At 47.1% G+C, this 26,516-nt stretch overlaps 2 protein-coding genes across 2 annotated transcripts; both read left to right on the top strand.

Annotated features, from left to right (window-relative positions):
* The first annotated feature begins 200 nt into the window (after positions 1 to 200).
* LOC136526691 (acetyl-CoA carboxylase 1-like) lies at positions 201 to 24,934 on the top strand. Its single transcript, XM_066519277.1, is given in 34 exon segments — positions 201 to 621; positions 1,405 to 1,779; positions 1,894 to 2,100; positions 2,190 to 2,348; positions 2,489 to 2,581; positions 2,841 to 2,936; positions 3,150 to 3,323; positions 3,412 to 3,505; positions 3,580 to 3,767; positions 3,860 to 3,910; positions 4,097 to 4,136; positions 4,213 to 4,337; positions 4,427 to 4,543; positions 4,644 to 4,718; positions 4,826 to 4,882; positions 4,980 to 5,084; positions 12,541 to 12,627; positions 13,173 to 13,364; positions 13,529 to 13,717; positions 18,986 to 19,096; positions 19,211 to 19,300; positions 19,378 to 19,554; positions 19,657 to 19,734; positions 19,825 to 19,947; positions 20,050 to 20,319; positions 20,411 to 20,650; positions 20,652 to 20,749; positions 20,873 to 21,110; positions 21,200 to 21,567; positions 21,663 to 21,687; positions 21,689 to 21,874; positions 22,136 to 22,315; positions 22,404 to 24,563; positions 24,646 to 24,934. Coding segments are annotated over 33 exon segments (6,792 nt in total). The 5' UTR covers positions 201 to 621; positions 1,405 to 1,431; the 3' UTR covers positions 24,697 to 24,934.
* On the top strand, positions 5,846 to 12,398 carry LOC136526699 (uncharacterized). The gene has a single exon (XM_066519286.1). The coding sequence runs from the start codon at positions 6,275 to 6,277 to the stop codon at positions 7,352 to 7,354; it is 1,080 nt and encodes a 359-aa protein (XP_066375383.1). The 5' UTR covers positions 5,846 to 6,274; the 3' UTR covers positions 7,355 to 12,398.
* Positions 24,935 to 26,516: the final 1,582 nt, after the last annotated feature.

The raw sequence follows: 26,516 nt of genomic DNA, 5'->3' as shown, positions 1-26,516 counted from the left end.
TAAAATGCAGGGAGGACATATATGCAGATAACTACTTTTCCATGGAGTGACATGTCATTGCTCTGATTGATATTGGGAGAGAGACGGCGTCATGATGATGCGATGCACCGGCTGGGGTTGGGGGTTACCATCTCTTCCTTCCCTCCCATCTCCCAGTCAAATTCCATCTCTCTCTACTCCCCACACCTGTCCTGTTGTTGTTGCCCGTCTCCCTCCTCGTCACGTCCTCCACCTTCTCGCTCTACCCGGCAGCTCTCTGCTGCTCTGGTCCCCCTGCAGCTGCAGGACCGGGAGGGCCATCACGGGGCCCGCCGCGCCGCGGCCACCGCTGCGGGCAGTTGAAGGCCCACGCGGGCGCGGCAGCTGCCGCAGCACAAGCGGCGTCGCCACGGCTCGGGGGCGCACCACCAGTCCACCACCCCACCTCTCTCTCTCTCTCTCTCTCCACCTTCCCGCGGGGACTGGGAGCACGCGCTGCTGTAGCTTCACGGCACGCATTTAAGGCATCCCTTGGATCGTGATCTGCTGCACGTATCCTAATCCTCATTCCTCCTCCTCGGCGGCGGCGGCCGGTGCCGGTCGTCGCGTTCGGCCGAACGGGCGCCACGCCTCTGCAACTGCGTGCGTACATATAATCTCTCTCAGTTTTTCTCTGCTCCGTTTTCGCTGGTAGCTCAGCTCTGTTCCGCTCGGGGTGTTCGAATTTTGCATCGCTCCGTGCGCAGGCGGCCCGCTGGGCGCCGTCCCCAGCCCAATCCAGCTCCAAAATGCGATTTCTGGCAGCGCCGCCGGTACTAGATCGCTCCTGCTTCCTCGGCGGCGATTAGCACTCGGTTTGGTTTTCTGTCGAGCAGGTTGTGGGCGTGTCAAATGGGATCGGGGGAGCGAGAGATCCTGCCTGTTGCGGACGATCGGAATTTGTCAAGTACAGGAAGTAGTAGGCTTCCTTTTCAGTTTCGTTAGGGGAGCTTTGTTGTTTTGTATTTTCGCGTGCCGGGGTTTGGTCCCCTTTGTTTCGACTTTATTCACCTTTCGTGTTTGGACTCACATCTAGTCTCGACTTTTCTCTCATCACACACATGGTCAACCTACTTGCCTTTGCGACTTTGCTTAGGAAATCAAAAACTATGTCCTTGCTTTTCCTATTCTGCTGGCTGGTTATGCTCTATATTACAATACAACCAGCTGGTGCAGAACCATTTGATCTGCTTAAATAGTCACTTCTCTGCTACTAACCTGATATCATTTCCTCACATAAACTATTGCTTGTCTGTATGAATTTTGACTAGTCTGATGATGAATGGGAGTAGCATCGTGGTAGTGATTTGTTGATATTCATCTAAGTACCGCCTCTCATGAATCGTGATTAATATACTAACAATCTTTTTCTTTTGCTCCTACCAGGAGGTCTGAACTTCACAGGGTGAAATAATGGCGGAGCCCTACCAATTGAACGGCATACTGAACGGGATGCCTAATTTGAGGCATCCATCCTCTCCATCAGAGGTCGATGAATTCTGTAAAGCGCTTGGTGGTGACTCGCCAATACACAGTGTGCTAGTCGCTAACAATGGGATGGCCGCGGTCAAGTTCATGCGCAGCATCCGGATATGGGCCCTGGAGACCTTTGGGACAGAGAAGGCCATTCTTTTGGTTGCTATGGCAACTCCGGAGGACTTGAGGATAAACGCTGAGCACATAAGAATTGCTGATCAGTTCATAGAAGTTCCTGGAGGAACAAACAATAACAACTATGCGAATGTACAGCTTATAGTGGAGGTTAGCACAATTCATCATCTGGAGTTCTGGAAATTTTCACATAATTGTGTTTAGTTTTACATGTATTTTTCACTGTGTACTTTGGTAATCAACATTTCAAGTTCAACTTCACAGATTGCAGAGAGAACTCGTGTATCTGCAGTTTGGCCTGGCTGGGGTCATGCTTCTGAGAACCCAGAACTTCCAGATGCTCTCAACAAGAAAGGAATCATTTTTCTTGGGCCACCGTCAGCTGCAATGGCTGCACTTGGTGATAAGATTGGTTCTTCTCTTATTGCACAAGCAGCAGGAGTTCCAACTCTTCCATGGAGTGGATCACATGTATGCCATCTCCTATTTCTGTGTGGTTTTACTCTTATTTTCGTCTGCTACTTTAGTGTTCACTTAATATTAAATCAAACTCTCTGCAGGTAAAATTTCCACCAGAAAGCTGCCATTCAATTCCCGAGGAGATATATAAGAATGCTTGTGTTTCCACCACAGAGGAAGCAGTAGCTAGTTGTCAGGTGGTCGGGTACCCTGCCATGATCAAGGCATCATGGGGAGGCGGTGGTAAAGGAATAAGGAAGGTTGGTTTTCTTTTTCAACTGAACTGTGGGAATTGGGAAAGAGAAGGGACCACTATTCAGAAAAAAAATGAAGTTAAAATTTCAGTCAAAAAATTAGATTGATTATCACTAATTTTGTTGTCATCTGCATGGTTCTGTAGGTTCATAACGATGATGAGGTGAGGGCACTGTTCAAGCAAGTTCAAGGAGAAGTCCCTGGCTCGCCTATATTTATTATGAAAGTGGCATCTCAGGTGAGAACTGATTCAAATATTTTGTTTCCCTTGTTACTAACCTGGGGATTTGAGATAATGATCTAATCCATCAGTGGAGATAACCATATATAAAGAGCCTCATGGACCATATGGGCCTATAATAGAGGGGCCTTTATAAACTTAACAGTTTTCATGTCAGCTTTGAGCCTTTCACTCTGCCTTTGTTCTTTGTATCCTGAGCGCTTCTGTGTAATATATATTTGTTCCTGAAAGCATTCATTCTGTTCTTTCTTTGTAGAGCCGACATCTGGAGGTTCAATTGCTCTGTGATAAACATGGCAATGTGGCAGCACTACACAGTCGAGATTGCAGTGTTCAAAGAAGGCACCAAAAGGTTAGCTCTTCAAATTCTTTTAAACATCTGATTCCCATTGCGAGTTCATGCCTTCGCTGAATTTGTCCCATACTTGGATTGTGTATTTTGTTCTGTAGAAGTTTATATCTTTCTTGAATAACTTTTATAGTTGAACTAGTGCACGACAATTTTTTTCCCTATTTGTATTTTATTGAAAAAAATATTATTTTTCACCATTTACCTCTGCAACAGATTATTGAAGAGGGGCCAATCACGGTTGCTGCTCCAGACACTGTTAAAGAGCTTGAGCAGGCAGCAAGGCGGCTTGCTAAGTGTGTTCAATACGTTGGTGCTGCTACCGTAGAATATCTGTACAGCATGGAAACGGGCGAATACTATTTTCTGGAGCTTAATCCACGGTTGCAGGTCTGTTCTAAACTTCTAATGCAGGGATTTTGCAGAGGCATTCTTCTATGGTTCTTGCATTTTGAGTTTTTGACTGGCTTCCTTTCAGGTAGAACATCCTGTGACTGAATGGATAGCTGAAGTAAACTTGCCAGCAGCCCAAGTTGCAGTCGGAATGGGCATACCCCTCTATAACATTCCAGGTATTTCAATTTTTCGACTCCATGATTGATGATATTTTGTTCTCTTGTTCTGACAAATGAATGAATCACTGCAGAGATTAGACGCTTTTATGGAATGGATCATGGGGGCGGCTACCATGATTGGAGGAAAATATCAGCTGTTGCAACTAAGTTTGATTTGGATAAAGCACAGTCAGTGAGGCCAAAGGGCCATTGTGTTGCAGTCAGAGTTACTAGTGAGGATCCTGATGATGGGTTTAAGCCTACAAGTGGAAGAGTGGAGGTTGGTTTACTTGACTATATAATACTCTTTTGGTAATCCACCAGCTGTGCTTACCCATATTTTAACTTATATTCTCTTGTCTTTTTCATCAGGAGTTAAACTTTAAAAGCAAACCAAATGTTTGGGCCTATTTCTCTGTTAAGGCAAGTATATGTCCATCCAAATTGGTTCTTTGCTTTTGTGTTATATATACATCACCACAGCTGAAAGTATCACTCTTTGAGTATTTATTTTTGTTTCTTGGTTTCCATAAAATTTTCTTGCTGAAATATGTATCCTGGTATGATACAAACTAACCCAAATGTTATTTCCCTTTTTTCAATTTTCAGTCTGGAGGAGCAATTCATGAATTTTCTGATTCACAGTTTGGTAAGTAACATAGCATGATTTGTTTGTTCTTGGTATCTCTTGATGGTTTTGGTTAAATTCGGTGTTCCTGTTGCAGGTCATGTTTTTGCATTTGGGGAATCTAGATCTTTGGCCATAGCCAATATGGTACTTGGGCTGAAAGAGATTCAGATCCGTGGAGAGATACGCACAAATGTTGATTACACAGTAGATCTCTTGAATGTATGATGACCTCCATAGCAAATGGTCTTCTGTACATGATACTCTTTATCTCTTTGTGTAATTTACTTTCCAATTTTCCATCTGTACAGGCAACTGAATACCGCGAAAATAAGATCCATACTGGTTGGCTTGACAGCAGAATAGCTATGCGTGTTAGAGCAGAGAGGCCCCCATGGTACCTCTCAGTTGTTGGAGGAGCTCTATATGTATGCCTGTTTGACGGCAGAACCATGATTTCATACCTGCTTGTGAGCCTGGAAGTCATCTATCTTTGTTGACATCAAACATTTATCTCTTATTTCACAGGAAGCATCAAGCAGGAGCTCAAGCGTTGTCACTGATTATGTTGGTTATCTCAGCAAAGGTCAGATACCTCCAAAGGTATGATATATACTGAAATGCCCTTATTGCAGATTATACTTATTGCTGTTGGACTAACATGGACTTAAAACAGCCTAGTAACTGTGTAACTTCTTTCTCCATTGCAGCACATCTCGCTTGTCAATTTAACTGTTACTCTGAACATAGAGGGGAGCAAATACACGGTACTCATCTATAGTTTTCTCTTTACATTTCTGTGCTTACAACTCAGTGACTCACGGTTTTTTAAGCAAAATTAAACGTGATTCAATTCTACTGTAGATTGAAACAGTAAGGGGTGGACCCCGCAGCTACAAATTAAGAATGAATGGATCAGAAATTGAAGCAGAGATACATTCACTGCGAGATGGTGGACTTTTAATGCAGGTAAATTTCCCACCCTGTGTCTTTTTTCTATTAAAGCGAAAGGTCTCTAGCTGAGTTGGTTGGGTGGCTTGAGTATCACTCCTCAGGTCCCAGGCTAGGGTTAAAAAAATCTCCTCGTCTGTCCCACCCCAAATCACAGGTCTAAGTTCCCGCCTCAGCCGTGGTTGTTCTCACATGAGCTATGGTGTCACTATATATGGGTGGGGCAGTGGTTCAAGGGTTTTCTTGATCTGCGTGAGAAGATCTTCTTAATGCAATGTCCAGGATATGGATGGCAACGGGCACATTACCCGCAGGTAGAGGGTTTACAAACCCGCACCCACGAGGCAAACCCTGTGCCCGCACCCGCGCCCGCGACCCGTCACGGGCACGAAATTGAACCCGCACTCGTCATCCGCGGGCACACCCGTGCCCGCCAGCCAGATCACAAATTCATAGTTCACAATCACAAACCTGTACAGATCACATATCCAATGCACAACAGCACAAGTTCACAAATAACAGTTCACAACTATTGTTCAACATCTTAATAACAAGAGTACAAGCCAAATAAATATTGTTCAACAAGCACAAGTGACAAGTCTAGAACAGCACACACATGGCTCAAATCACACAAATATTGTTCACATAACAGATACAAATGAACAACAAGCTTAATCAGAGTAGACGGTAGAGATGCAAGGGTCTTCCTTCATTTCTTCTTCAATGTCTTCAAGGCAGGACCAAAAGGTGTCAATCTTTCCATCATCTTGACCTACAAATGCACATTGGAATAAGAAGACGACATTAGTAAGCTACTGCCATAAGATCATTAGAATAAGATGACAACATTGACAAGCTGCAGGAATCAAAAGCATAATTCTTTACCTTTAAGATTGTGACGAAACTATTAGGATATGTATATATCAGGATCATTAGAGAGATCCCCTAGATAGGCTAGTTGCTATGTATAGCCTAGTTTCCTTACATTAGGATAGCTTCCTTGTACAGGTGATAGCCTCCTATATTTGTACTTGCCATGTGTGCCTAATTGGCCCTATATATGCAAGGCTCCCCACCCACATTGGGTGTGTGGTGATTCTTTCTATTCTACATGGTATCAGAGAATTAGTTCCCTTTCTCCCTCCCTCCCGCACCCTTTCTCCACTAGCGGCTGTCTTCCCCACCAGCGGCTCTCTTCCCAGGCAACAATGTCGGCCTCCTCTGCCACTAGTGCCTCCCACTCTGCGGACTCCATCTCCGCCCCCACCATCCTCGTCGCCCCCTACGCGACAATCTCCGTCAAATCCCATGTCCCGGTGACCTTGGAGCTGAACCACCCAAACTTCAACCAGTGGTCGCCGTTTTTCACCTCCCTCTGTGGGAAATTCGGCCTCCTCCCGCACATCGACGGCACGGCGGCGGCCAGACCCACTGACCCTGCTTGGGCCATTGCGGACTCCTGTGTTCGCAGCTGGCTCCTCAGCACTGTCGAGCCCGACGTCCTCGGCCTTGCTGCGGCACCGGACCAGACCGCGCGCGAGCTCTGGGTCGCCATCAAGCGCCTCTTCGAGGCCAACAAGGCCCCCTGTGCCATCTTCCTGAGTCACAAGTTCCACTCCATGACCCAGGGCGACTCCTCCATCGACGAGTACTGCCAGCAGATGAAGGCCACCGCCGATGCGCTCCGCGACGTCGGCCGTACCATCACCGACCTGGAGCTCGTCCTCAACCTCCTGCGTGGCCTCAATCCTCGCTTCGCCAGCACTGCGGACAACATCGCCGACTCGAACCCGCTGCCGGACTTCGCTACCACTCGCGAGAAGCTCGTCCTCAAGGAACTTCGCCTTGCCAACGAGGGCACGGTCGCCGCCCAGACGGCGTTCAACGCCACGTGCGGTCCAGCTTGCCGCTCGGCCTCCGCCACCGCGGGTGGCGGCTCCTCTGACGGTCGCCAGGGCGGCCACGGCGGCGGCGGCTACGGTGGCCGCAGCAGCAACAGCGGTGGCGGCAGTCGCTACAGGAAGAAGGGATGGGGCGGCCACGGCGGCGGTGGCGGTCCCCAGTCTAGGGGCGGGCCGCGGGCAGCCACACCGCCCGCCGGCCCCTGGTTCTGCTACGCCCCCTGGACAACCGGGGCACAACAGCAGCAGTGGCGCCCGCCGGCGGCGCACCCGGCCTGGCGCGGCCCCGGCGTCCTCGGCGCCCATCCTCAGGCCCATACCGCCTTCGCCCCCGCCCAGTTCTCCGACTGTGCGGCCCCTCCTCCTTCGCAGCAGACCGACGGCTGAGATCAGGCTGGCCTTGTCGCTGCCCTGAACCAGATGTCCCTCCAGGGGTCCAACCCCTAGGTCCTCGACACCGGCGCCACAACTCACATGTTGCCCTCGACTGGTATACTTCTGTCCCGTCTCCCCCCTCCTGCCTCTAGCATCACGGTTGGCAACGGCAGCACCATTCCTATCACATGCCATGGCACCTCCACACTGTCTTCTCCCAACTCTACTTTTCGCCTCACTAACGTTCTGGTTGCGCTGGCCCTCGTGCGCAATCTTCTTTCCGTTCGTCAATTCACACGTGACAATGATTGTTTTATTGAATTTGACGCTTTCGGTTTTTCTGTCGAGGACCAACAGACGGGGCGCATGACTCTTCGCTGCAATAGTGGTGGCGACCTCTATACCTTCCCCTCCACGCCAGCACACCATTGCAGCCTCACCACCACCTCATCGCTATGGCACCACCGCCTTGGTCACCCCGGTCCTTCCAGCCTCGCCACTCTACAGAGCATGTCGGTCATCTCCTGTAATAAGAGCCCATCATCTCTATGCCATGCCTGTCAACTTGGCAAGCATGTCCGGCTCCCATTTAGTCATTCTACCTCTGTGACCACTGCTCCCTTTGATTTAGTTCACTGTGATGTATGGACGTCCCTAGTCCTGAGCACCTCCGGTTTTAAATATTATCTTGTTCTACTGGATGATTTTTCCCATTATTGCTGGTCGTTTCCGCTTCGTCACAAATCCGAGGTGCACCGCCACATAGTCGATTTCATTGCCTACGCTCAAACACAGTTTGGCGCCACACCCAAATCATTCCAAGCTGATAATGGGACCGAGTTCGTTAACCATGCTACCACCTCCTTCCTCGCTAGCCATGGCATTACGCTCCGCCTCTCATGTCCCTATACCTCTCCACAGAATGGCAAGGCTGAACGCATGCTTCGCACCACCAATGACACTATCCGCACCATGCTCCTTCATGCGTCCTTGCCACCTCCCTACTGGGCTGAGGCTCTTCCCACTGCCACTTTCCTCCTCAATAGGCGACCCTCCTCCATACAAAACAATATACCCTATCAACTTCTTCACAAAACACTCCCAGACTACTCCTCGCTTCGAGATTTTGGATGCCTCTGCTATCCAAACCTCACTGCCACCTCCCCCCACAAACTAGCCCCTCGTTCAGCACCATGTGTCTTCCTTGGCTACCCATCCTCTCACAAGGGGTATCGCTGCCTCGACATGTCCACTCGGCGCATCATCATCTCTCACCATGTTATTTTTGATGAATTGGTGTTCCCTTTCTCGGTAGCACCATCGGCGGCCTCCATGCCGTCTTCACTTGATTTCCTGATGTAGGGACTATCTTCCTCGACGGCACCTGCGACCACCGCTCCGCTGCTCGCTGGCCCTACGGCCCCCACCTCCAGCGTGGACGAGTCCCCGGAACTCATGGACCCGGCTATCCTCCAGCTGGGCCCCCTGGCTCCTCAAGCGGGCGGCCCCCGGCTAGGCGGCCAGCGCTTCGGCGCTGTCTACACTCGCCGTGCCCGGCTTCTTGCAGCGCCGACCGACCAAGCAGCAGCTCCTGTGGCCGCAGCCGTGGCACCTGCTGCACCTCCAGCACCACTGGTACCCCCTGCTGCGCCTCCAACACCACTGGTGCCCCCTGCTGCGCCTCCAGCAGCACCAGCAACAGCTGCTGGCCCTGGTGCAGCAGCTTCTCGAGCTGCCGCGCGGCCTGTGACGCGCTCACAGACCGGCAGTCTCCGCACCGTCGAGCGCTTCGGATTCTCCGCCTCCGCTGCCTCGCCCCTCCCGACGAACTATCGCAGCGCCCTCGCCGATCCTAATTGGCGCGCTGCGATGGCGGAAGAACACAAGGTGCTGATCGACAATGGCACTTGGCGCCTCGTCCCTCGCCCGCCTAGTGCGACATCGTCACTGGAAAGTGGCTGTTCAAGCACAAGTTTCACGCCGACGGCTCCCTCGCCCGGCACAAGGCGCGCTGGGTCGTCCGTGGCTTCTCCTAGCAAGCCGGCGTCGGCTACGACGAGACATTCAGTCCGGTGGTCAAGCCGGCCACGATCCACACTGTCCTCAGCATCGTTGTGTCTCGAGAGTGGCCTATCCGCCAGCTCGACGTGAAGAACGCCTTCCTTCACGGCCACCTCGAGGAGACGGTCTACTGCGAGCAGCCGTCCGGCTTCGCCGACCCCGCTGCCCCTGACTCTGTCTGCTTGCTGCAGAAGTCCTTGTATGGACTCAAGCAGGCACCGCGTGCTTGGAACCAGCGCTTCACTACGTTCATCCACAGCATCGGCTTCACCCCCTCCAAGTCGGATGCCTCCCTGTTCGTCTACAAGGTTGGCGACAAGCTGGCCTACCTCCTTCTCTACGTCGATGACATCATTGTCACCGCGTCGTCGCCGGCCCTTCTCCAGCACGTCACCGCGTGCCTCCGCTCGGAGTTCGCCATGACGGACCTCGGTGACTTGCACCACTTCCTCGGCATCTCGGTGACTCGGGACAGCCGCGGGCTGTTCCTTTCCCAGCGGTAGTATGCTGTGGATCTTCTCCAGCGTGCCGGCATGTCTGAGTGCCACTCGACAGCTACCCCCCGTGGATGCCCGGACCAAGTTGTCCGCCACAGAGGGCGTCGCGCTCGCTGACCCCTCGGAGTACAGAAGCGTTGCTGGTGCGCTCCAGTACCTCACCCTGACGAGGCCGGACCTGGCCTATGCCGTCCAGCAGGTCTACCTCTTCATGCACGACCCCCGCGAGCCGCACCTTGCGCTGATCAAGCGCATCATGCGTTACGTCAAGGGCTCCCTATCGTTCGGCCTGCACTTGGGCACCGGTGCCATCGACCAGCTCATTGCCTACTCCGACCTTGACTGGGCCGGCTGCCCCGACACGCGCCGCTCCACCTCCGGCTTCTGCGTCTACCTCGGCGACAACCTGGTGTCTTGGTCCTCCAAGCGCCAGACGACGGTGTCTCGCTCCAGTGCCGAAGCAGAGTACCGTGCAGTGGCCCATGTTGTGGCCGAGTGCTGCTGGCTGCGTCAGCTGCTCCAGGAACTCCACATCTCGATCCCGCGTGCAGAGTACCGTGCAAGTGCTTTCCACCCAGCAACATATTACCCTCCCCGAGCCTTGATTCCATTAGACCAATCATGCTGTCATTGACACTGCAATTGTCAAGTGTCACAGTGGACACCCTGCAATCAAGATTCCAACTCTGGAGGCATTTAAGTAGTGCATCACAAATAACTTCAGCAGTATGGGGGCATGGGACGTATACAAACCTGGAAAAGACAATTGAAATAAGTTGAGTAAAAGACAAATAGGACAGCAACTAATTGAAGTAAAACACAAATAGGACAGCAAGTAATTGAAGTAGGACAGCAAGAAATCACCTCAAAATGCAGCTTCTAAGGGTCCATGAGTCATCAATAAAATGTCCAGTGACAGCCATATATCTTCTTTTCTGATTATCAACAGTCCACAGGTCAGTTGTAATGGCTACACGACAACTGAGCTTCTGAAGAAACATCCTAGCTTTTCTTTTCTCCACATCATAGCAGTTCAGGATGCCCTTCCTAATAGTGTTTCTAGTTCCTATCTTGAACAAGGGTTGCAAAGCACTAACAAATTGACGAAAACCAAGATGATCCACAATGGACAGAGGGTACTCATGCAGTGTAATCATTGTGTAAAGTGCTTTCCTAGCTACATCTTGATCAAACACAGCTACTGCACCCTTGTCAGTGGATGCAAACCTCAAATTTGCTTGCACTTTCTCACCGGGCTTCTTCCTATAGATGCAGATTTTCGGATGAGTACGCAAATGGTTAGTACCATTTTTGTTGTAGCTGAAAGCTTCTTGCCACAGTGATCGCACTTTGCCTTCCAAACTCCATCATCATCACAAACTCGTGTGAATTCCTTCCATACAGCAAATGTGAGCTTCCTATGCGAACCCCGTGAGTGAGTTATACCAGCAGTCCCATCTTCGGCCTCGCGATCATCAACTCCATGATCAATGGCGATAACCTGATTACTAGGGAGAGCTTCGTCAACAGGGATGGAAGCCTGCGAGACCTGCTCAGGTTGGACACTGCTCCTAGGAGTCTCCATCACCAATGCAATCTGCAGTCCAACAACATGGCACAAGTTAACTACATATCACTAGAATTGAACCATCCAAATTGAACAAAAAAGCTACTGACAATCACAAAATCATTCATTCAATCTAGACAGAACACTGCCTATCACCAGATCATAAAATCATTCACTCATTCTATCTACTGAACACTGCAACCACGGAACAAAATCACCAAATCATTCATTCAGTCACAAAATCGTTCATTCATTCTAGACAATCACAAAATCACAAACGAGACATGACATATCACCAGATCTAGCATTAATCAATGGCAAGGCAGAAGTGTAGTTCATGGATCTATCATTCTACTGAGTAGAGAATGAAGAAAAAGTGAGAGGACAATGACTGACCTGGGGCGGCGACGGGAATACAAGCGCCAGGCGGAGCGGCCTTGCTGGTAGCGGGCGCCGAGCGGTGGACCTGGTGGCGGCGGGGAGGTGGGTGACTGGGCGGGTGCCGGGCAAAGCGGTGGCAGTGGGGGGAGCAAGGGCAGGCAGAAAAAGTGGCGGCGGGGAGGTGGCGGCCGGCGGAAAGGGATGGCCGAGGGCGGGCGGCGGCCGGAGTGGAATTTGCGGCGGCCGCCTGGGCGTGAGGCGTGGGAGGCTGGGAGCGGTCGAGCGAAAGCCGAGGGAGGCTACGCCGCTGTGGCCTAGCGTGCGGTAGGCCAGGATTGCGGCTGTGCGGGGGAGGATAAGGGGAACCCTAGAAAGTCCTTTATATACTTGTGCAACAGGCCCACATGTCAGGCGGGTTTGCGGGCACGGGTAAGGTATTTTCATACCCGCAAATTTTTTACCCGCGGGCACAAAATTAAACCCGCACCCGTGGGTACAAAATGGTACCCGTATCCTCACCCTAACGGGTTTTTACCCGCGGGCACGCGGGTAATTTGTACCCGTTGCCATCCATAGTCCAGGGGCTGTCTTACCCCCCCCCCCCCCCCCCCCCCCCCCCCCCCGCCCCCCCTAGGTCGAGTTTTTTTTTCTATTAAAAAAGTTCTGATACATCTTTGTTGTAAATTCTTCAGTTGGATGGAAACAGTCATGTGATTTATGCAGAGACGGAGGCTGCTGGTACACGCCTTCTCATTAATGGTAGAACATGCTTATTACAGGTAAAGATGGCTACATTTTCATATTTTTACTCTTTCATGTTACGAACTAAAACACAGTACTTTTACATATAATTACTTGAAACTGAAGGTATTGGATCTGGCAAATTCTTGTGAATCTTGCATTCATACGAAGATCATAAAACATTATATTCTTCTTTTCTGCCTTTTGTTGTAAACCCACACTAAACTTGATTAGAATATAACAACATAGAGTGTGGAGAATAGAATTTAGGAATCCATGATACAGCATGGCCCTGAGTCATATAAAATTGCTTGAATGTAGATTTCTTTCCTCCTCTGCAAGTTCTCTCTTGGCTTTTCCATAGCTGTGGCGTTTCATGTGTCAAACCATCTAAAATATCCTCAGTTTCCGAAGACAAAGATATCCCAGTGGCCAGTTGCCTAAGATCTTTCTGAAAGTTCCTCACCATGTTGAATTTGACTTGAAGGATCAAGCAGTTTGGATTGTTTCAACTATTCACTATATTCTCACATCATTTGGAAATACGTGATTTCATTTTTGTTCTCTTAATTGTACTTTGCAGAAAGAACACGATCCTTCAAAGTTGTTGGCTGATACACCATGCAAACTTCTTCGGTTCTTGGTTGTGGATGGCTCTCATGTGGATGCTGATAAACCATATGCTGAGGTGGAAGTCATGAAGATGTGCATGCCACTGTTACTGCCTGCCTCTGGTGTCATTCACTTTGTAATGCCTGAGGGTCAGGCCATGCAGGTTTTATTCCTCTCTATTTCCCTCTCCCTCTGCTTGCACATCCATGCTCTCTCTCTCTCTCTCTCATGAAATCAGTATGATTACTTCATTTATAACAAACATCATGAAATCAGCATGGTTACTACATTTATAACAAACTTGAATGTATGTTTTCCCTTTTTCAGGCGAATGACCTGATAGCAAGATTGGACCTTGATGACCCATCTTCTGTGAGGAGAGCTGAACCATTTCATGGTTCCTTTCCCAAACTGGGACCTCATACCGCTATATCTGGCAAAGTTCATCAAAAATTTGCTGCAAGTGTGAATTCTGCACACATGATCCTTGCAGGATATGAACATAATATCAATGAAGTAAGACATTACTTTTTACAATGATTTGTAATTTCAATTTACTTTCAGTTTTCTCTCCTCTTCCATTATCTTCATCTACAAAGAAAAACCAATTTCATAGTTTACGGCACACACTGTGCCATTTTCTTGGAAAATAATCTGTTCCATTTTTTTGGAACACTAGTATAGTGCCTATGCTAACGCTACGGCTTAATTTCAGGAATGCATGAAAACAACCAAACAATGATTTTTTTTTGTATAGTTTAGGTTTTATGCAATTTTATGACATTGTATATAATCCGGAAAACAGCAGAAACAACAGGAAAGAACCAAGTTAATCAACTCGACAAGATCAACATAGCAAGTAACCGGCCATTTGACCACATCGAGCAGTTTGAACGTTGAAAGAGCGTCAGGATTACTTTAACATGTTGTCTTAGCTCCATTTGGATATAATATTTTTTTGTCTCTTAAGCCACCATAGTCATGCTATGGCTGCAGATAAAAACTTAGGAATTAGTAGACTGTTGAATGATTTAGAGTTTTTGATAATATATATTACATATGTAAACTCTCAAGTATGAACTACTGTTAGCCATTGAGGCCTGCTGCTAAAGAGCAGAGCTACTGAAAGTCCACTACATATACACAGGTAAATTAGGTGAAAAACAAACTGACCCATTATTTGTTTGCAACTGCAAATGTAGATCCCCTGCAGGAAAAGAATGGAAATCAACAAAATACAGTTTCAGGATTATAACAATCACAGTCCGTATTCAACTACTGTGAAAATTATATTTTAGACTACTTACTTAAGGAAATAACAATTTTAGCTACTAACTTTTGGACCAAGATTCGAAAGCAAAGACTCCAGCATTTCAATACCAACAGCCAACTGAATCATATCTGAATAACAAAAAATGTTGATTACTAACCCAGCAAACTGTTAAAGCTCAAGAAAGAAAAACATGGCAAATAAATAAACCAACCATTGAATGTTGTCTCTGCAGTGAAGCTAATTATGAATGTTTAAATTTCCTACTCTGTTCACATCTCTGCCTGGTCCAATCAACTTGATTATAACAAAATTCCAATGAGATAGCAATGAGGGTTGTTTTATTTCACATACTCAGATGAATGATAGAAAACTTTGAATTCATAATATGTTAGTTACTGCAAAAGAAAAGCTCACAGGTCAAATTGCTTACCTTGTTCAAAAATAGGTAAACTTTGCTCTGAACCTATGTTGTCTCAACATAGCAGGTCCCAAGCTCTGGTAAAGGAGGAGGGTTGTGATAGGCGTGGCGAGCCAACGTTAAACCTAAGCCATTCTAATGGAGATGAAACCCGAAAGAAAACTGTTGGGGCGTAACCCTCTTAGCGACGCGCCATATCGGAACCCGGGTATGGTGTTAAATGAGCAAGGGCCGGGTCGTCACCCTCGTGATGCGCCAGTGTCGCGATCTGGGCACGGTGTCAAGTGAAAAATGAGCAAGGGTCTTCATATATGAGTCGACGGGTGCGAAGGGTAAGGAAGCTAGTCGAACCAACTAGGATCCGTTTAGGTAGTTGGAATGTAGGGTCGCTTACAGGTAAGTTAAGAGAATTAGTTGATACCGCGACTAGGAGGCGTGTAAATATATTATGCGTTCAAGAGACTAAATGGAAGGGTCAGAAGGCGAAGGAGGTGGACAATACAGATTTCAAGCTTTGGTACATAGGGACAGTCGCAAATAGAAATGGAGCAGGAGTTTTGATTGATAAGAGCCTCAAGAATAGTGTGGTGGGAGTGAGAAGGCAAGGAGATAGGATTATCTTAGTCAAGCTTGTCATTGGTGATATGGTCTTGAACGTAATTAGTGTGTATGCCCCCAAGTAGGCCTCGACGAGAGTGCTAAGAGACAGTTCTAGGAAGACTTAGATGGCCTGATTAGAGCTGTACCTAGCAGTGAGAAGCTTTTTATAGGAGGAGATCTTAATGGGCATGTAGGTACTACAAGCGCAGGTTTCGAGATAGTTCATGGAGATTTTGGGTATGGTAGTAGGAATCAGGAGGGGGAGGAAGTTCTGGACTTTGCGGTAGCTTTTGACCTGATGATAGCCAACACTTTCTTTAGAAAGAGAGAATCTCATCTAGTGACCTTCAGTAGTGGACAACACTCTAGCCCGATTGACTTTGTTCTCGCAAGAATTAAGGACAAACGAGTATGCTTGGGTTGTAAGGTGATACCAGGGGAGTGTGTTGTTTCTCAACATAAGCTTTTAGTGGCAGACTTTCGTTTTCAGGTGCGTGCCTGTAGGGATAAAGAAGCTAAGATTGAAAGAACAAAGTGGTGGAAACTGAAAAGGGAGATGTCCAGAGGTATTCAGGGAAAGGGTTATCAAAGAGGGCTCTTGGAAGAAAGAAGATGACATAAACAACATATGGGAGAAGATGGCAACCAACATTCGAAAGGTGGCCTCAGAGGTGTGTGGAGTAACCAAAGGAAGTGGAGGCGAGGCTAAAGATACTTGGTGGTGGAACGAGGAAGTCCAAAGAGCTATTAAAGAGAAGAAAAAATGCTATAGATGCTTGTACCATGACAGGAGTGTGGACAACATAGAGAAGTACAAGGTGGCAAAGAAGACTGCAAAGCGAGCTGTAAGTGTGGTAAAGGGTAGAGCGTACGATGATCTTTACCAACATTTGGGTATGAAGGAAGGAGAGAAGGACATTTATAGGATGGCTAGGGTTCGTGAGAGAAAGACAAGGGACTTCAAACAAGTTAAATGCATTAAGGATGAAAGGGAGCATCTCTTGGTGAAGGAGGATGAGATCCGACATCGATGGCAAGAGTATTTTGACAAATTGTTCAATGGTGAGAATATGGACATAACCTTTTAGTTGGATGACTCTTTTGATGACAACAATAGGCGCTTTGTGCGGAGAATCCAAGAATCTGAGGTCAAAGATGCGTTGAAAAGGTTGAAAAGAGGTAAGGCGAATGGGACCGGATGGTATCCCAATTGAGGTGTGGAGATGCCTCGGGGACATAACTATAGTATGACTACTCGGGAGGAGGAAGATATTAGTTTGGAAGGTCAAGTAGTGCGGAAGGATACCTTTCGATATTTAGGATCAATGCTACAGAGGGATGGGGATATTGATGAAGATGTTAGCCATAGAATTCAAAGCAGGGTGGATAAAGTGGCGCCAAGCATCTGATGTCCTATGTGACGAAAAGGTACCACAGAAGCTAAAATGCAAGTTTTATAGGATGGCGATTAGACCTGCTATGTTGTATGGTGCAGAATGTTAGCCTACGAAAAGACGACATGTTCAATAGATAAGTGTCGAGGAAATGCGTAGGTTGCGTTGGATTTGCGGTCATACAAGAAGGGATCGAGTTCAGAATGATGATATATGTGATAGATTAGGGGTAGCACCAATTAAAGAAAAGCTTGTCCAACACCGGTTGAGATGGTTTGGACATGTCCAACGGAGACCTCCAGAGGCACCTGTGCGTAGTGGAATCCTAAGCCAGGATAGTAACGTGAAGAGAGGCAGATGAAGGACCGAAGTTGACTTGGGTAGAAGCAATAAAAGGAGACTTGAAAGGATGGAATATACCCAAAGACTTAGCCTTAGATAGGAGTGCTTGGAAAACAGCTATTACGTGCCTGAACCTTGATTGTTTCTGCTGGGTTTCAACTCTAGCCTACCCCAACTTGTTTGGGACTTAAAGGCTTTGTTGTTGCTGCTGCTCTGAACCTGATACAAACTGTATCCTGGATATCTTCATTGCTGCCAGGCTCTTGACCAGCAAATTGATTATTACATGGGAATGCAAGTATCTCAAGGCCTACAAGTAAGAGTGAAAGGAAGACAAGGAAAATGAGATAAATTCATTTTGATAAAACATAATTTGTTATTATTATTTCAGATATGATTCTGCATGAGAACCCTATAGTCAAAGAACAAATCTTTCTCTCTGTATACTTCTCGTACAAGACATTTAGCTCTTTGTTTCTTCTTTCATTTCACTTGCTTGCTCGCTGCCATTTTTTACCACTCTGTAGATCTGCTGGATGGGATCTGAAAAAAAAACAAAATTGCTATTAATGACATCAGCTGGAATATCTTCTGCAGGACAGCAAGCTATTACCATCAATCTAAAAAGTCACTAACTCGCACAAAAGATCAATAATGTAAATTTAGTAGAAAGGTCCTACCAGCGCATGTAGGTATTACATGGAGGAAGTCGTGCTGGTGGACATTATCCATCATCTAGGTATTACAGCAAAATGGCTTTGATTCGATTACTGGCTACAGTGACTTATCATCTCGGCAAGGCGTGCTGGTGTACATTGCTCCATCATCCCGTCCCCACACATGCATCTGCATACCCATATCAGATTTTAAGTGAAAAAATAGAAAGCTTTAACCTATGGAGAAGACAACTTGCAGCCGATTTAATTGCCCCTCTCAAATATTCTGTAGCAAATCTTGCAAGGCCTCTCAAATATCTTCTGTACCAAATCTCTCAAATATTCTTTCATGATGCGGTAAAGAGTACCTTGCAGGCTGTCGGGGGGGGGGGGGGGGGGGGCTGGCCGCACGCCTCCTAGCACCGCCTGGGGCTAGTCCCCGCCCTTCCGCGCGCTGCGGGGGCTCGCCGCGTGCCTCCCGCATGCCGCCGGGGTGGCCACCGCCCTCCCGTGTGCCGCCGGGGGTGGCCGCGCGCCCTCCCCCACGCCACCAGGGGTGGTCGCGTGCCCTCCTCCACGCCGCTAGGGTGTGGCCGCGCCTCCGCAGGGCTCCCCCGCGCCCGCGCCGCCACCGTGGCTGCTGTCTGCCGCTGGTCTTTGCTAGCTCGCCTTCTCACGATGATTGAAACCCTAGCTCCTGTGCCTCCGGATTGGTGGGAGGTTGGATCTGAGGCGGAGCTGTGGAGGTGCTCCATCATCGGGTAAACGCGCGTGTCGTAGCGTTGAGTTTTTTTTAGGGTCATGCGCGTGGGAGGTCCGCGGGAGGGCGATGGAGGGCAAACACACTAAACATGAGCCGTCGGATTTAGATGAGTAATGAGAGAGAATGGCTAAGAGATAATCTGGTGCATCCGTTTTGATGGTGTTATATTTTCTGGGTGCATTCATGGGTGTAGATGTAGCATAGGTCATGACTGTGGAGCAGACATTTGTTGTGTGGCTGTAGATTTATTCTAACTGATGTATTATAGGGTGGGGTAGATAGTTTAGTCTCTATGTAATATTTAATCAACATTTTCCTATCTATACTTGCTTTTGCAGGTTGTACAAGATTTGCTAAACTGCCTAGACAGCCCTGAGCTCCCTTTTCTACAATGGCAAGAACTTATGTCTGTTTTAGCAACACGGCTTCCAAAAGATCTTAGGAATGAGGTGATTAGCTTTTGACTAGTTTTCTGTCAAATCAATTGTGGTCTTCTTTCTTTATTTCTTCTCTCTTCTGTTTTGGGTGCACATGAGATGTCTGACTAGTTTGGATGCATTCAGTTGGATGGTAAGTACAAGGAGTATGAATTGAATCCTGACTTCTGCAAGAGCAAGGATTTCCCTGCAAAGTTGCTGAGGGGGGTTATTGAGGTCAGTTTGACACTGCTACTTAGTGTTAACTCCTGTCTGAGTATTTATATTGCTTACTTACAAAATTACTACTATAGGCAAATCTTGCATACTGTTCGGAGAAAGATAGGGTTACTAATGAGAGGCTTGTGGAACCACTTATGAGCCTGGTCAAGTCATATGAGGGTGGAAGAGAAAGCCATGCTCGTGTTGTTGTCAAATCTCTATTTGAGGAGTATCTGTCTGTTGAAGAGCTCTTCAATGATAACCTTCAGGCAAGTCTTTGAAGAGGTTGCTCAATGCTCATTTGCTCACCAAAATGTGCTAACTATTGTTGTGTTTTCTGTTTTTCTTTTCTTTTTTTTTTTCATTTTCAGTCTGATGTTATAGAGCGTCTACGCCTTCAACATGCAAAAGACCTTGAGAAGGTTGTATACATTGTGTTCTCACACCAGGTAATATCTGTGAACTGTGATTTTTTATTTTTATTTTGCTACATCTAGATATTCGGCTTTTTTTTCCTGACAATTTGTTTTTGTTTGAAGGGTGTGAGAAGCAAAAATAAATTAATACTACGGCTTATGGAAGCATTGGTATATCCAAACCCATCTGGTTACAGGGATCAGTTGATTCGCTTCTCTGCCTTGAACCATACATCATATTCTGAGGTAAAGTTGAAGATTTTGGAAGATTGAAGTTCGAATTTATTTTGCTCATGTATTCATGTGATTGTTGATAAAAAAATGTGTAATATATTGTTACTGATGCAGCTGGCACTTAAAGCAAGCCAACTTCTTGAGCACACTAAATTGAGTGAACTTCGCACAAGCATAGCAAGAAGCCTTTCAGAGCTGGAGATGTTTACTGAGGAAGGAGAGCGTCTGTCAACACCTAGGAGAAAGATGGCGATAAATGAGAGAATGGAAGATTTAGTTTGTGCTCCACTGGCAGTTGAAGATGCTCTTGTAGCGCTGTTCGATCACAGTGATCCTACTCTTCAACGGAGAGTGGTTGAGACATATATACGCAGATTGTATCAGGTATCAACGACTTTGTCCACTACTTTGCTTGTCTTGATACAGCTTAAATCTTGACAAAATTTATGTGAACTAACACAAAATCGTATTACAGCCTTATCTTGTAAGTGGAAGTATCCGGATGCAGTGGCACCGAGCTGGCCTAATTGCCATATGGGAGTTCTCTGAAGAGCATCTTAAGCAAAGAAGTGGGCAAGATGTGCCCCTACAGCAAGTAGAGAATCCCATTGAGAAGAGATGGGGCGTCATGGTTGTAATCAAGTCTCTCCAGTTTCTAGCAACTGCAATTGATGTTGCACTGAAGGAGACTTCACAGTACAGAGTGGGTGTCAGGAAGTGTCTCGAACGGTAACCATGTAAATTCCAATCAAAGCAATATGCTTCATATTGCTTTGGTTGGTATCAATAATCAGATGAGTACTCTCCAAGACAGGTTTGTTTGCTCTCCTTATCCTTGTGTGGCTATTTGTTTCATGAAAATCTTCAAGAGTGATTCCATTAACAATTAATGGATGTCATCAATTTCTTATTTTACCTATTTTTTGTCTGTTTGTAGTGGTGATGAGGATCAAGCACAAGAAAGGGTGAACAAACTATCCAAGATTTTGAAGGATAATACTATTACATCACATCTTAATGGCGCTAGTGTTAAGGTTGTCAGCTGTATTATCCAGAGAGATGAAGGGCGGCCGCCAATGCGACACTCCTTCCAATGGTCTGTTGACAAGCTTTATTATGAGGAGGATCCAATGCTTCGCCATGTGGAACCGCCGTTGTCTACATTCCTTGAGCTGGTATGTAGCTATATTCATACGTTTTCATATTCTTTTAATATCCTCTTTGACTATAACTGCACCTCTTTACCATTTTTCTGTAAATACAGGAAAAAGTAAATTTGGAAGGTTACAATGAAGTAAAATACAACCCATCACGTGATCGCCAGTGGCATATCTATACACTTATCAAGAACAAGAAAGATCAGAGATTAAACGACCAGAGGATGTTCCTTCGTACCATAGTCAGACAACCAAGTGCAACAAATGGTTTCCTGTCAGGTAATATTGACAATGAAGTAGGCCGTGCACAAGCTTCGTCGTCGTTCACATCAAACAGCATTCTCAGATCATTGATGGGAGCACTAGAAGAAATAGAGCTACATGCTCATAGTGAGACTGTGAGATCAGGCCACTCACACATGTATCTGTGCTTACTGAGAGAACAACAATTGCATGAACTAATCCCATTTTCAAGGTCAGTCAATGCACCTTGTCTTTTTATGTTGCGGATATGAAGGATAGGTTGTTAATTTGCTTGAAGTTATCCACTTCTGCTATTTCATTGTGCAGGATGACTGATGAAATTGACCAGGACTGAAGGAACTGCATGTACACTTTTGAAGCAAATGGTATTGAATTTATATGAACATGTTGGGGTCAGGATGCATCGGCTTTCTGTGTGCCAGTGGGAAGTCAAGCTCTGGTTGGTTTGTGACGGGCAAGCTAGTGGTGCTTGGAGAGTTGTTGTTACCAATGTTACTGGCCACACCTGCACCGTTGATGTAAGTTCTTTGACAACTCACTACTTTTACCAGAAATAATCATTGCAATAATTTAGCAACGACTGTGAAGAACTAAAGATTTCTACCACCTGTCTGATATGCATAAAACTTGACAGTAATCACACCCTCATAAACTACCATACATGTTTCTTTAGCTAATAGCAAATGCTCCGTATGCTAGTATTTTTGATCATTTACTTTTGGCTAGAAGGATATCATTTGCACTTTTTGATGTGCTTATGTTCAAATTCTCTCTCCCAGATTTACCGAGAAGTGGAAGACCCCAGCACACATCAGCTTGTCTACCACTCTGCCACAGCCACGGCTGGTCCTTTGCATGGTGTTGCATTGAATGAACCATACAAGCCTTTGGATGCTATTGACCTCAAACGTTATGCTGCTAGGAAAAATGAAACCACATACTGCTACGATTTCCCCTTGGTAAGTTGCTTGTAGCTCCTTGTTTTTCTAACTTTAGTTATGGCATGCTTAAAGAGACCAATTCATACCAGTAATACTGTTTATGCAGGCATTTGAAACAGCGCTGAAGAGATCATGGAAATCAAGTAGCTATGGTGTTAGTGAAGCTAATGAGCACAATCAACTCTATGCTGAAGTGAAAGAGCTTATATTTGTTGATTCGGTTGGAGCATGGGGCAGTCCATTGGTTTCAGTTGAACGTCCTCCAGGCATCAATGATATCGGCATTGTTGCTTGGAACATGAAGCTGTCCACGCCAGAATTCCCATGTGGCCGGGAGATTATAGTTGTTGCCAATGATGTGACATTTAAAGCTGGGTCCTTTGGTCCAAGAGAAGATGCATTTTTTGATGCTGTTACCAATCTTGCCTGTGAGAGGAAACTTCCTCTTATCTACCTGGCAGCAACTGCTGGTGCCAGGCTTGGTGTAGCAGAGGAAATTAAGTCATGCTTCCATGTCGGCTGGTCTGATGGTGAGAGCCCTGAACGTGGTTTTCAGTACATTTACCTCACTACACAAGATTACTCACGTCTAAGCTCTTCAGTAATAGCTCACGAGCTGCAACTAGATAATGGAGAAACCAGATGGGTGGTTGATACCATTGTTGGTAAAGAGGATGGACTTGGTTGTGAGAATCTCCATGGAAGTGGTGCGATTGCCAGCGCATATTCTAAGGCATACAAAGAGACCTTTACTCTGACATTTGTGACTGGAAGAGCTGTTGGCATTGGGGCTTATCTGGCTCGTTTAGGTATGAGGTGTATACAACGTCTTGATCAACCAATTATTTTGACTGGGTTTTCTGCACTAAACAAGCTTCTGGGGCGGGAGGTGTACAGTTCTCATATGCAATTGGGTGGCCCCAAAATCATGGCTACAAATGGTGTTGTCCACCAAACTGTGTCAGATGACCTTGAAGGTGTTTCTGCTATCCTGAAATGGCTCAGTTATGTTCCTCCATATGTTGGTGGTCCTCTTCCCATTATGAAACCCCTGGACCCACCCGAAAGACCAGTAACATACTTCCCTGAGAATGCTTGTGATGCTCGTGCAGCCATCTGTGGCATTCAGGATGGTGAAGGGAAGTGGTTGGGTGGTATGTTTGATAGGGAAAGCTTCATGGAAACATTGGAAGGTTGGGCAAAAACAGTTATCACCGGAAGAGCAAAGCTTGGTGGAATACCAGTTGGTGTCATAGCTGTGGAAACCCAGACTGTGATGCAAGTCATCCCAGCTGATCCAGGTCAGCTTGATTCCGCTGAGCGCGTAGTCCCTCAAGCAGGTCAGGTGTGGTTCCCAGATTCTGCAAACAAAACAGCTCAGGCATTACAGGATTTCAACCGTGAGGAGCTTCCACTGTTCATCCTTGCAAACTGGAGAGGTTTCTCTGGTGGGCAAAGGGATTTATTTGAAGGAATCCTTCAGGCTGGTTCAACAATTGTTGAGAATCTGAGGACATACCAGCAGCCTGCTTTTGTATATATCCCAATGGGTGGAGAGCTACGGGGAGGGGCCTGGGTTGTGGTGGACAGCAAGATCAATCCGGACCACATAGAGATGTATGCTGAGAGGACTGCGAAAGGGAATGTCCTTGAGGCAGAAGGATTGGTGGAGATAAAATTCAGGCCAAAGGAACTGGAAGATTGCATGCTAAGGCTTGACCCAGAATTGATTGGCCTGAATGCTAGGCTGAAAGAGATGAAGAAACAAAATGCCAGCATCCCGGAAATGGAGACCATCCGGAGGAGTATGACTATTCGGATGAAGCTGTTGATGCCTATTTATACTCAGGTTGCCACACGATTTGCCGAATTGCATGACACCTCTGCTAGAATGGCCGCCAAAGGTGTGATCGGTAAGGTTGTTGATTGGGAAGAGTCTCGGGCCTTCTTCTACAGGAGATTGCGAAGGAGAGTTGCTGAGGATGCCCTGGCCAAGGAAGTTAAAGAAGCTGCTGGTGAGCAGCTTTCCCACAGATCAGTATTAGACTCTATCAAGAAATGGTATCTAGTGTCCAAAGGAACTGAAGGTGGTAGTGAAATGTGGAATGATGATGAATCTTTCTTTACTTGGAAGAATGATCGCAAGAACTATGAGAATTATCTTGAGGAGTTGAAGGCTGAAAGAGTATCTAACTGGTTCTCACATCTTGCTGAAAGTTCAGATGTGAAAGCTCTACCAAACGGTCTTTCGCTCCTCCTTAGCAAGGTAATTTTCTTCTAACTTGTTTGAGCAGACCTTTTTTTTGTTTCTATAAGATCAACATCCTGAATTCTTAATTCTGGTACAGATGAATCCTTTGAAGAGCGTCATTGATGGCCTCAGGCAGCTTCTTGGTTGATCGATGGTGGCATCGCATTCCAACTGGAAAATGTCCTCTGTTTTTGCACATAAACTATGTGTTCTTGCAAGATCAAAGTGGAGCATGAAACCCTGCTTAGATGGGAACGAATTGTTCTGTTTGTAATCATGTATTTAGCTGTTTATCCTGTAATTAGTTGGGTGGCATTTCTCGATGTCAGCAATCCTGATCAAATAATTATTTACTTTTCAATCCAAATAATACATGATTTTCATCAGTACGCTTTGCGCTTGTACTATGCATAGGCATAGTAGATATCTGAGTGCATAGTAAAAAACTATGTACTTAGAAAAGCCAAAATATCTTATAATTTGAAATTGAGAGAGTAGTAGTTAAGATGTTCAGGAGAGCATCCGGTTAACATTTGCAAATTTGAACTACTTATGTGCGTAAGATGGAACGTCCGGTGGGTGTAACTTAAACTGCTTGCTTCTCACCCTACGCTGGTCTTGGTATTCTGCCCATTGTTCCAATATGAAGCATCCATAGGGACTTTCTCCAATTTGAGTTTGCACATTCCATATTTTAAAAACTGGGTTGCAACTCTCCGCTTCACTGAAAAGACAAGCTAAAAAAGTATCGTCCGCTGATTTGTTGCGGGAGAAAACACTATTCCTTCGCTGAACTGGGGTTGCTTGGCATCTTGGAATATATATAGTAGTGTGTTGTGTAATGTTTTTAGTACTCCAGTTGTGGTGCGTGTATATTTATTTTCTTTATCATTTGGAGTGTTGTTTGTTATACCTTGTCAAAATCTGTAACGAACTTGGATAACTGCCAGTAGGATAAAATTGGGGAATCTTAAAGAACATAGAAGAATATGGCTGAATCCCCCATATGCCTTCTCCTGTTACAAGCGTCCTCTCTTATCCAATTTTAGCGGTAATATACTATTAGGGGAGATTGAGTGATGGTCATTTGCTGGTGGACATTCACTTTGAAGCATTTTACCAGAAGATACTCTAGTTTGTTGAAATTAGGCCACAGGACACCGCGAGCCGGTTTCAGCCGGTTGAGGAGAGAGAAAATTTCATTTTAGATATCCGGTGCCTCTGAGCCACACTCGGGTCCACGCCCAACCTGGTCTGGTTGGACCATGTAAGAACCGCGTTGCGCCGTGGAAGCAGGGGAACGAGCCGCGGAGCCCAGGCAGAGCCGGGAGACGAATACGCGTCTTCCGCGGCGGAAAAGGAGGCGGCGCTGGCGCGGAGGCGAGCAGCTAGGAGGTGAGCAGCTAGGAGAGCGGTCTAGATCCAGCGCTGATGGATCCTGTTGGGAGCTCCGGGCGGCGCCAATCCAGCAGAGGAGGGAAAGGACGCGGGGAAGCTGGCTGGGACCGAAGACGGCGTCCTCGCTTGCGCCGTCGCCGCCTCTAGCTTCCTCACCCGTACGAGGTCTGGTCGTTGTTGCCGTTGCAGTTGCCGTGGTGGAGGTTCACCTGCGCCAGACTTGCGGTGCGCCGCGCCGTCGAGCCCACCGCACTGGAGCCGCCCGCCGCAGTCACTCGTGGCGCAGTGGAGCTGCGCGCCGGCGCCCGCGAGGCCCGTGCTGGGGCACACGCCCCACCGACCCCAACTGCGCGCTGTGGCTGGCCCACGCCGCCATCCGACGCGCGCCGCTACTCGTGCCGCTCTTCGATCGCTGCTTCCTGCCCTGCCGCCCCTACCTCGAGGGGAACCCAGTGTTCTTCGTCATCGACGACCGCGTCCTCTGCTGCGGCCTCGACCTCCTCCATTTCTTCACCCGCGACGCCTGCTTCCAGTTGTTGGACCCACGGGCGCCGCCACCGTCGGCGGTGC

The sequence above is a fragment of the Miscanthus floridulus genome, chromosome 2 (assembly GCF_019320115.1).
Source record: "Miscanthus floridulus cultivar M001 chromosome 2, ASM1932011v1, whole genome shotgun sequence".
NCBI lineage: Eukaryota > Viridiplantae > Streptophyta > Magnoliopsida > Poales > Poaceae > Miscanthus > Miscanthus floridulus.
This window is presented reverse-complemented; position numbering and strand designations above follow the sequence as displayed.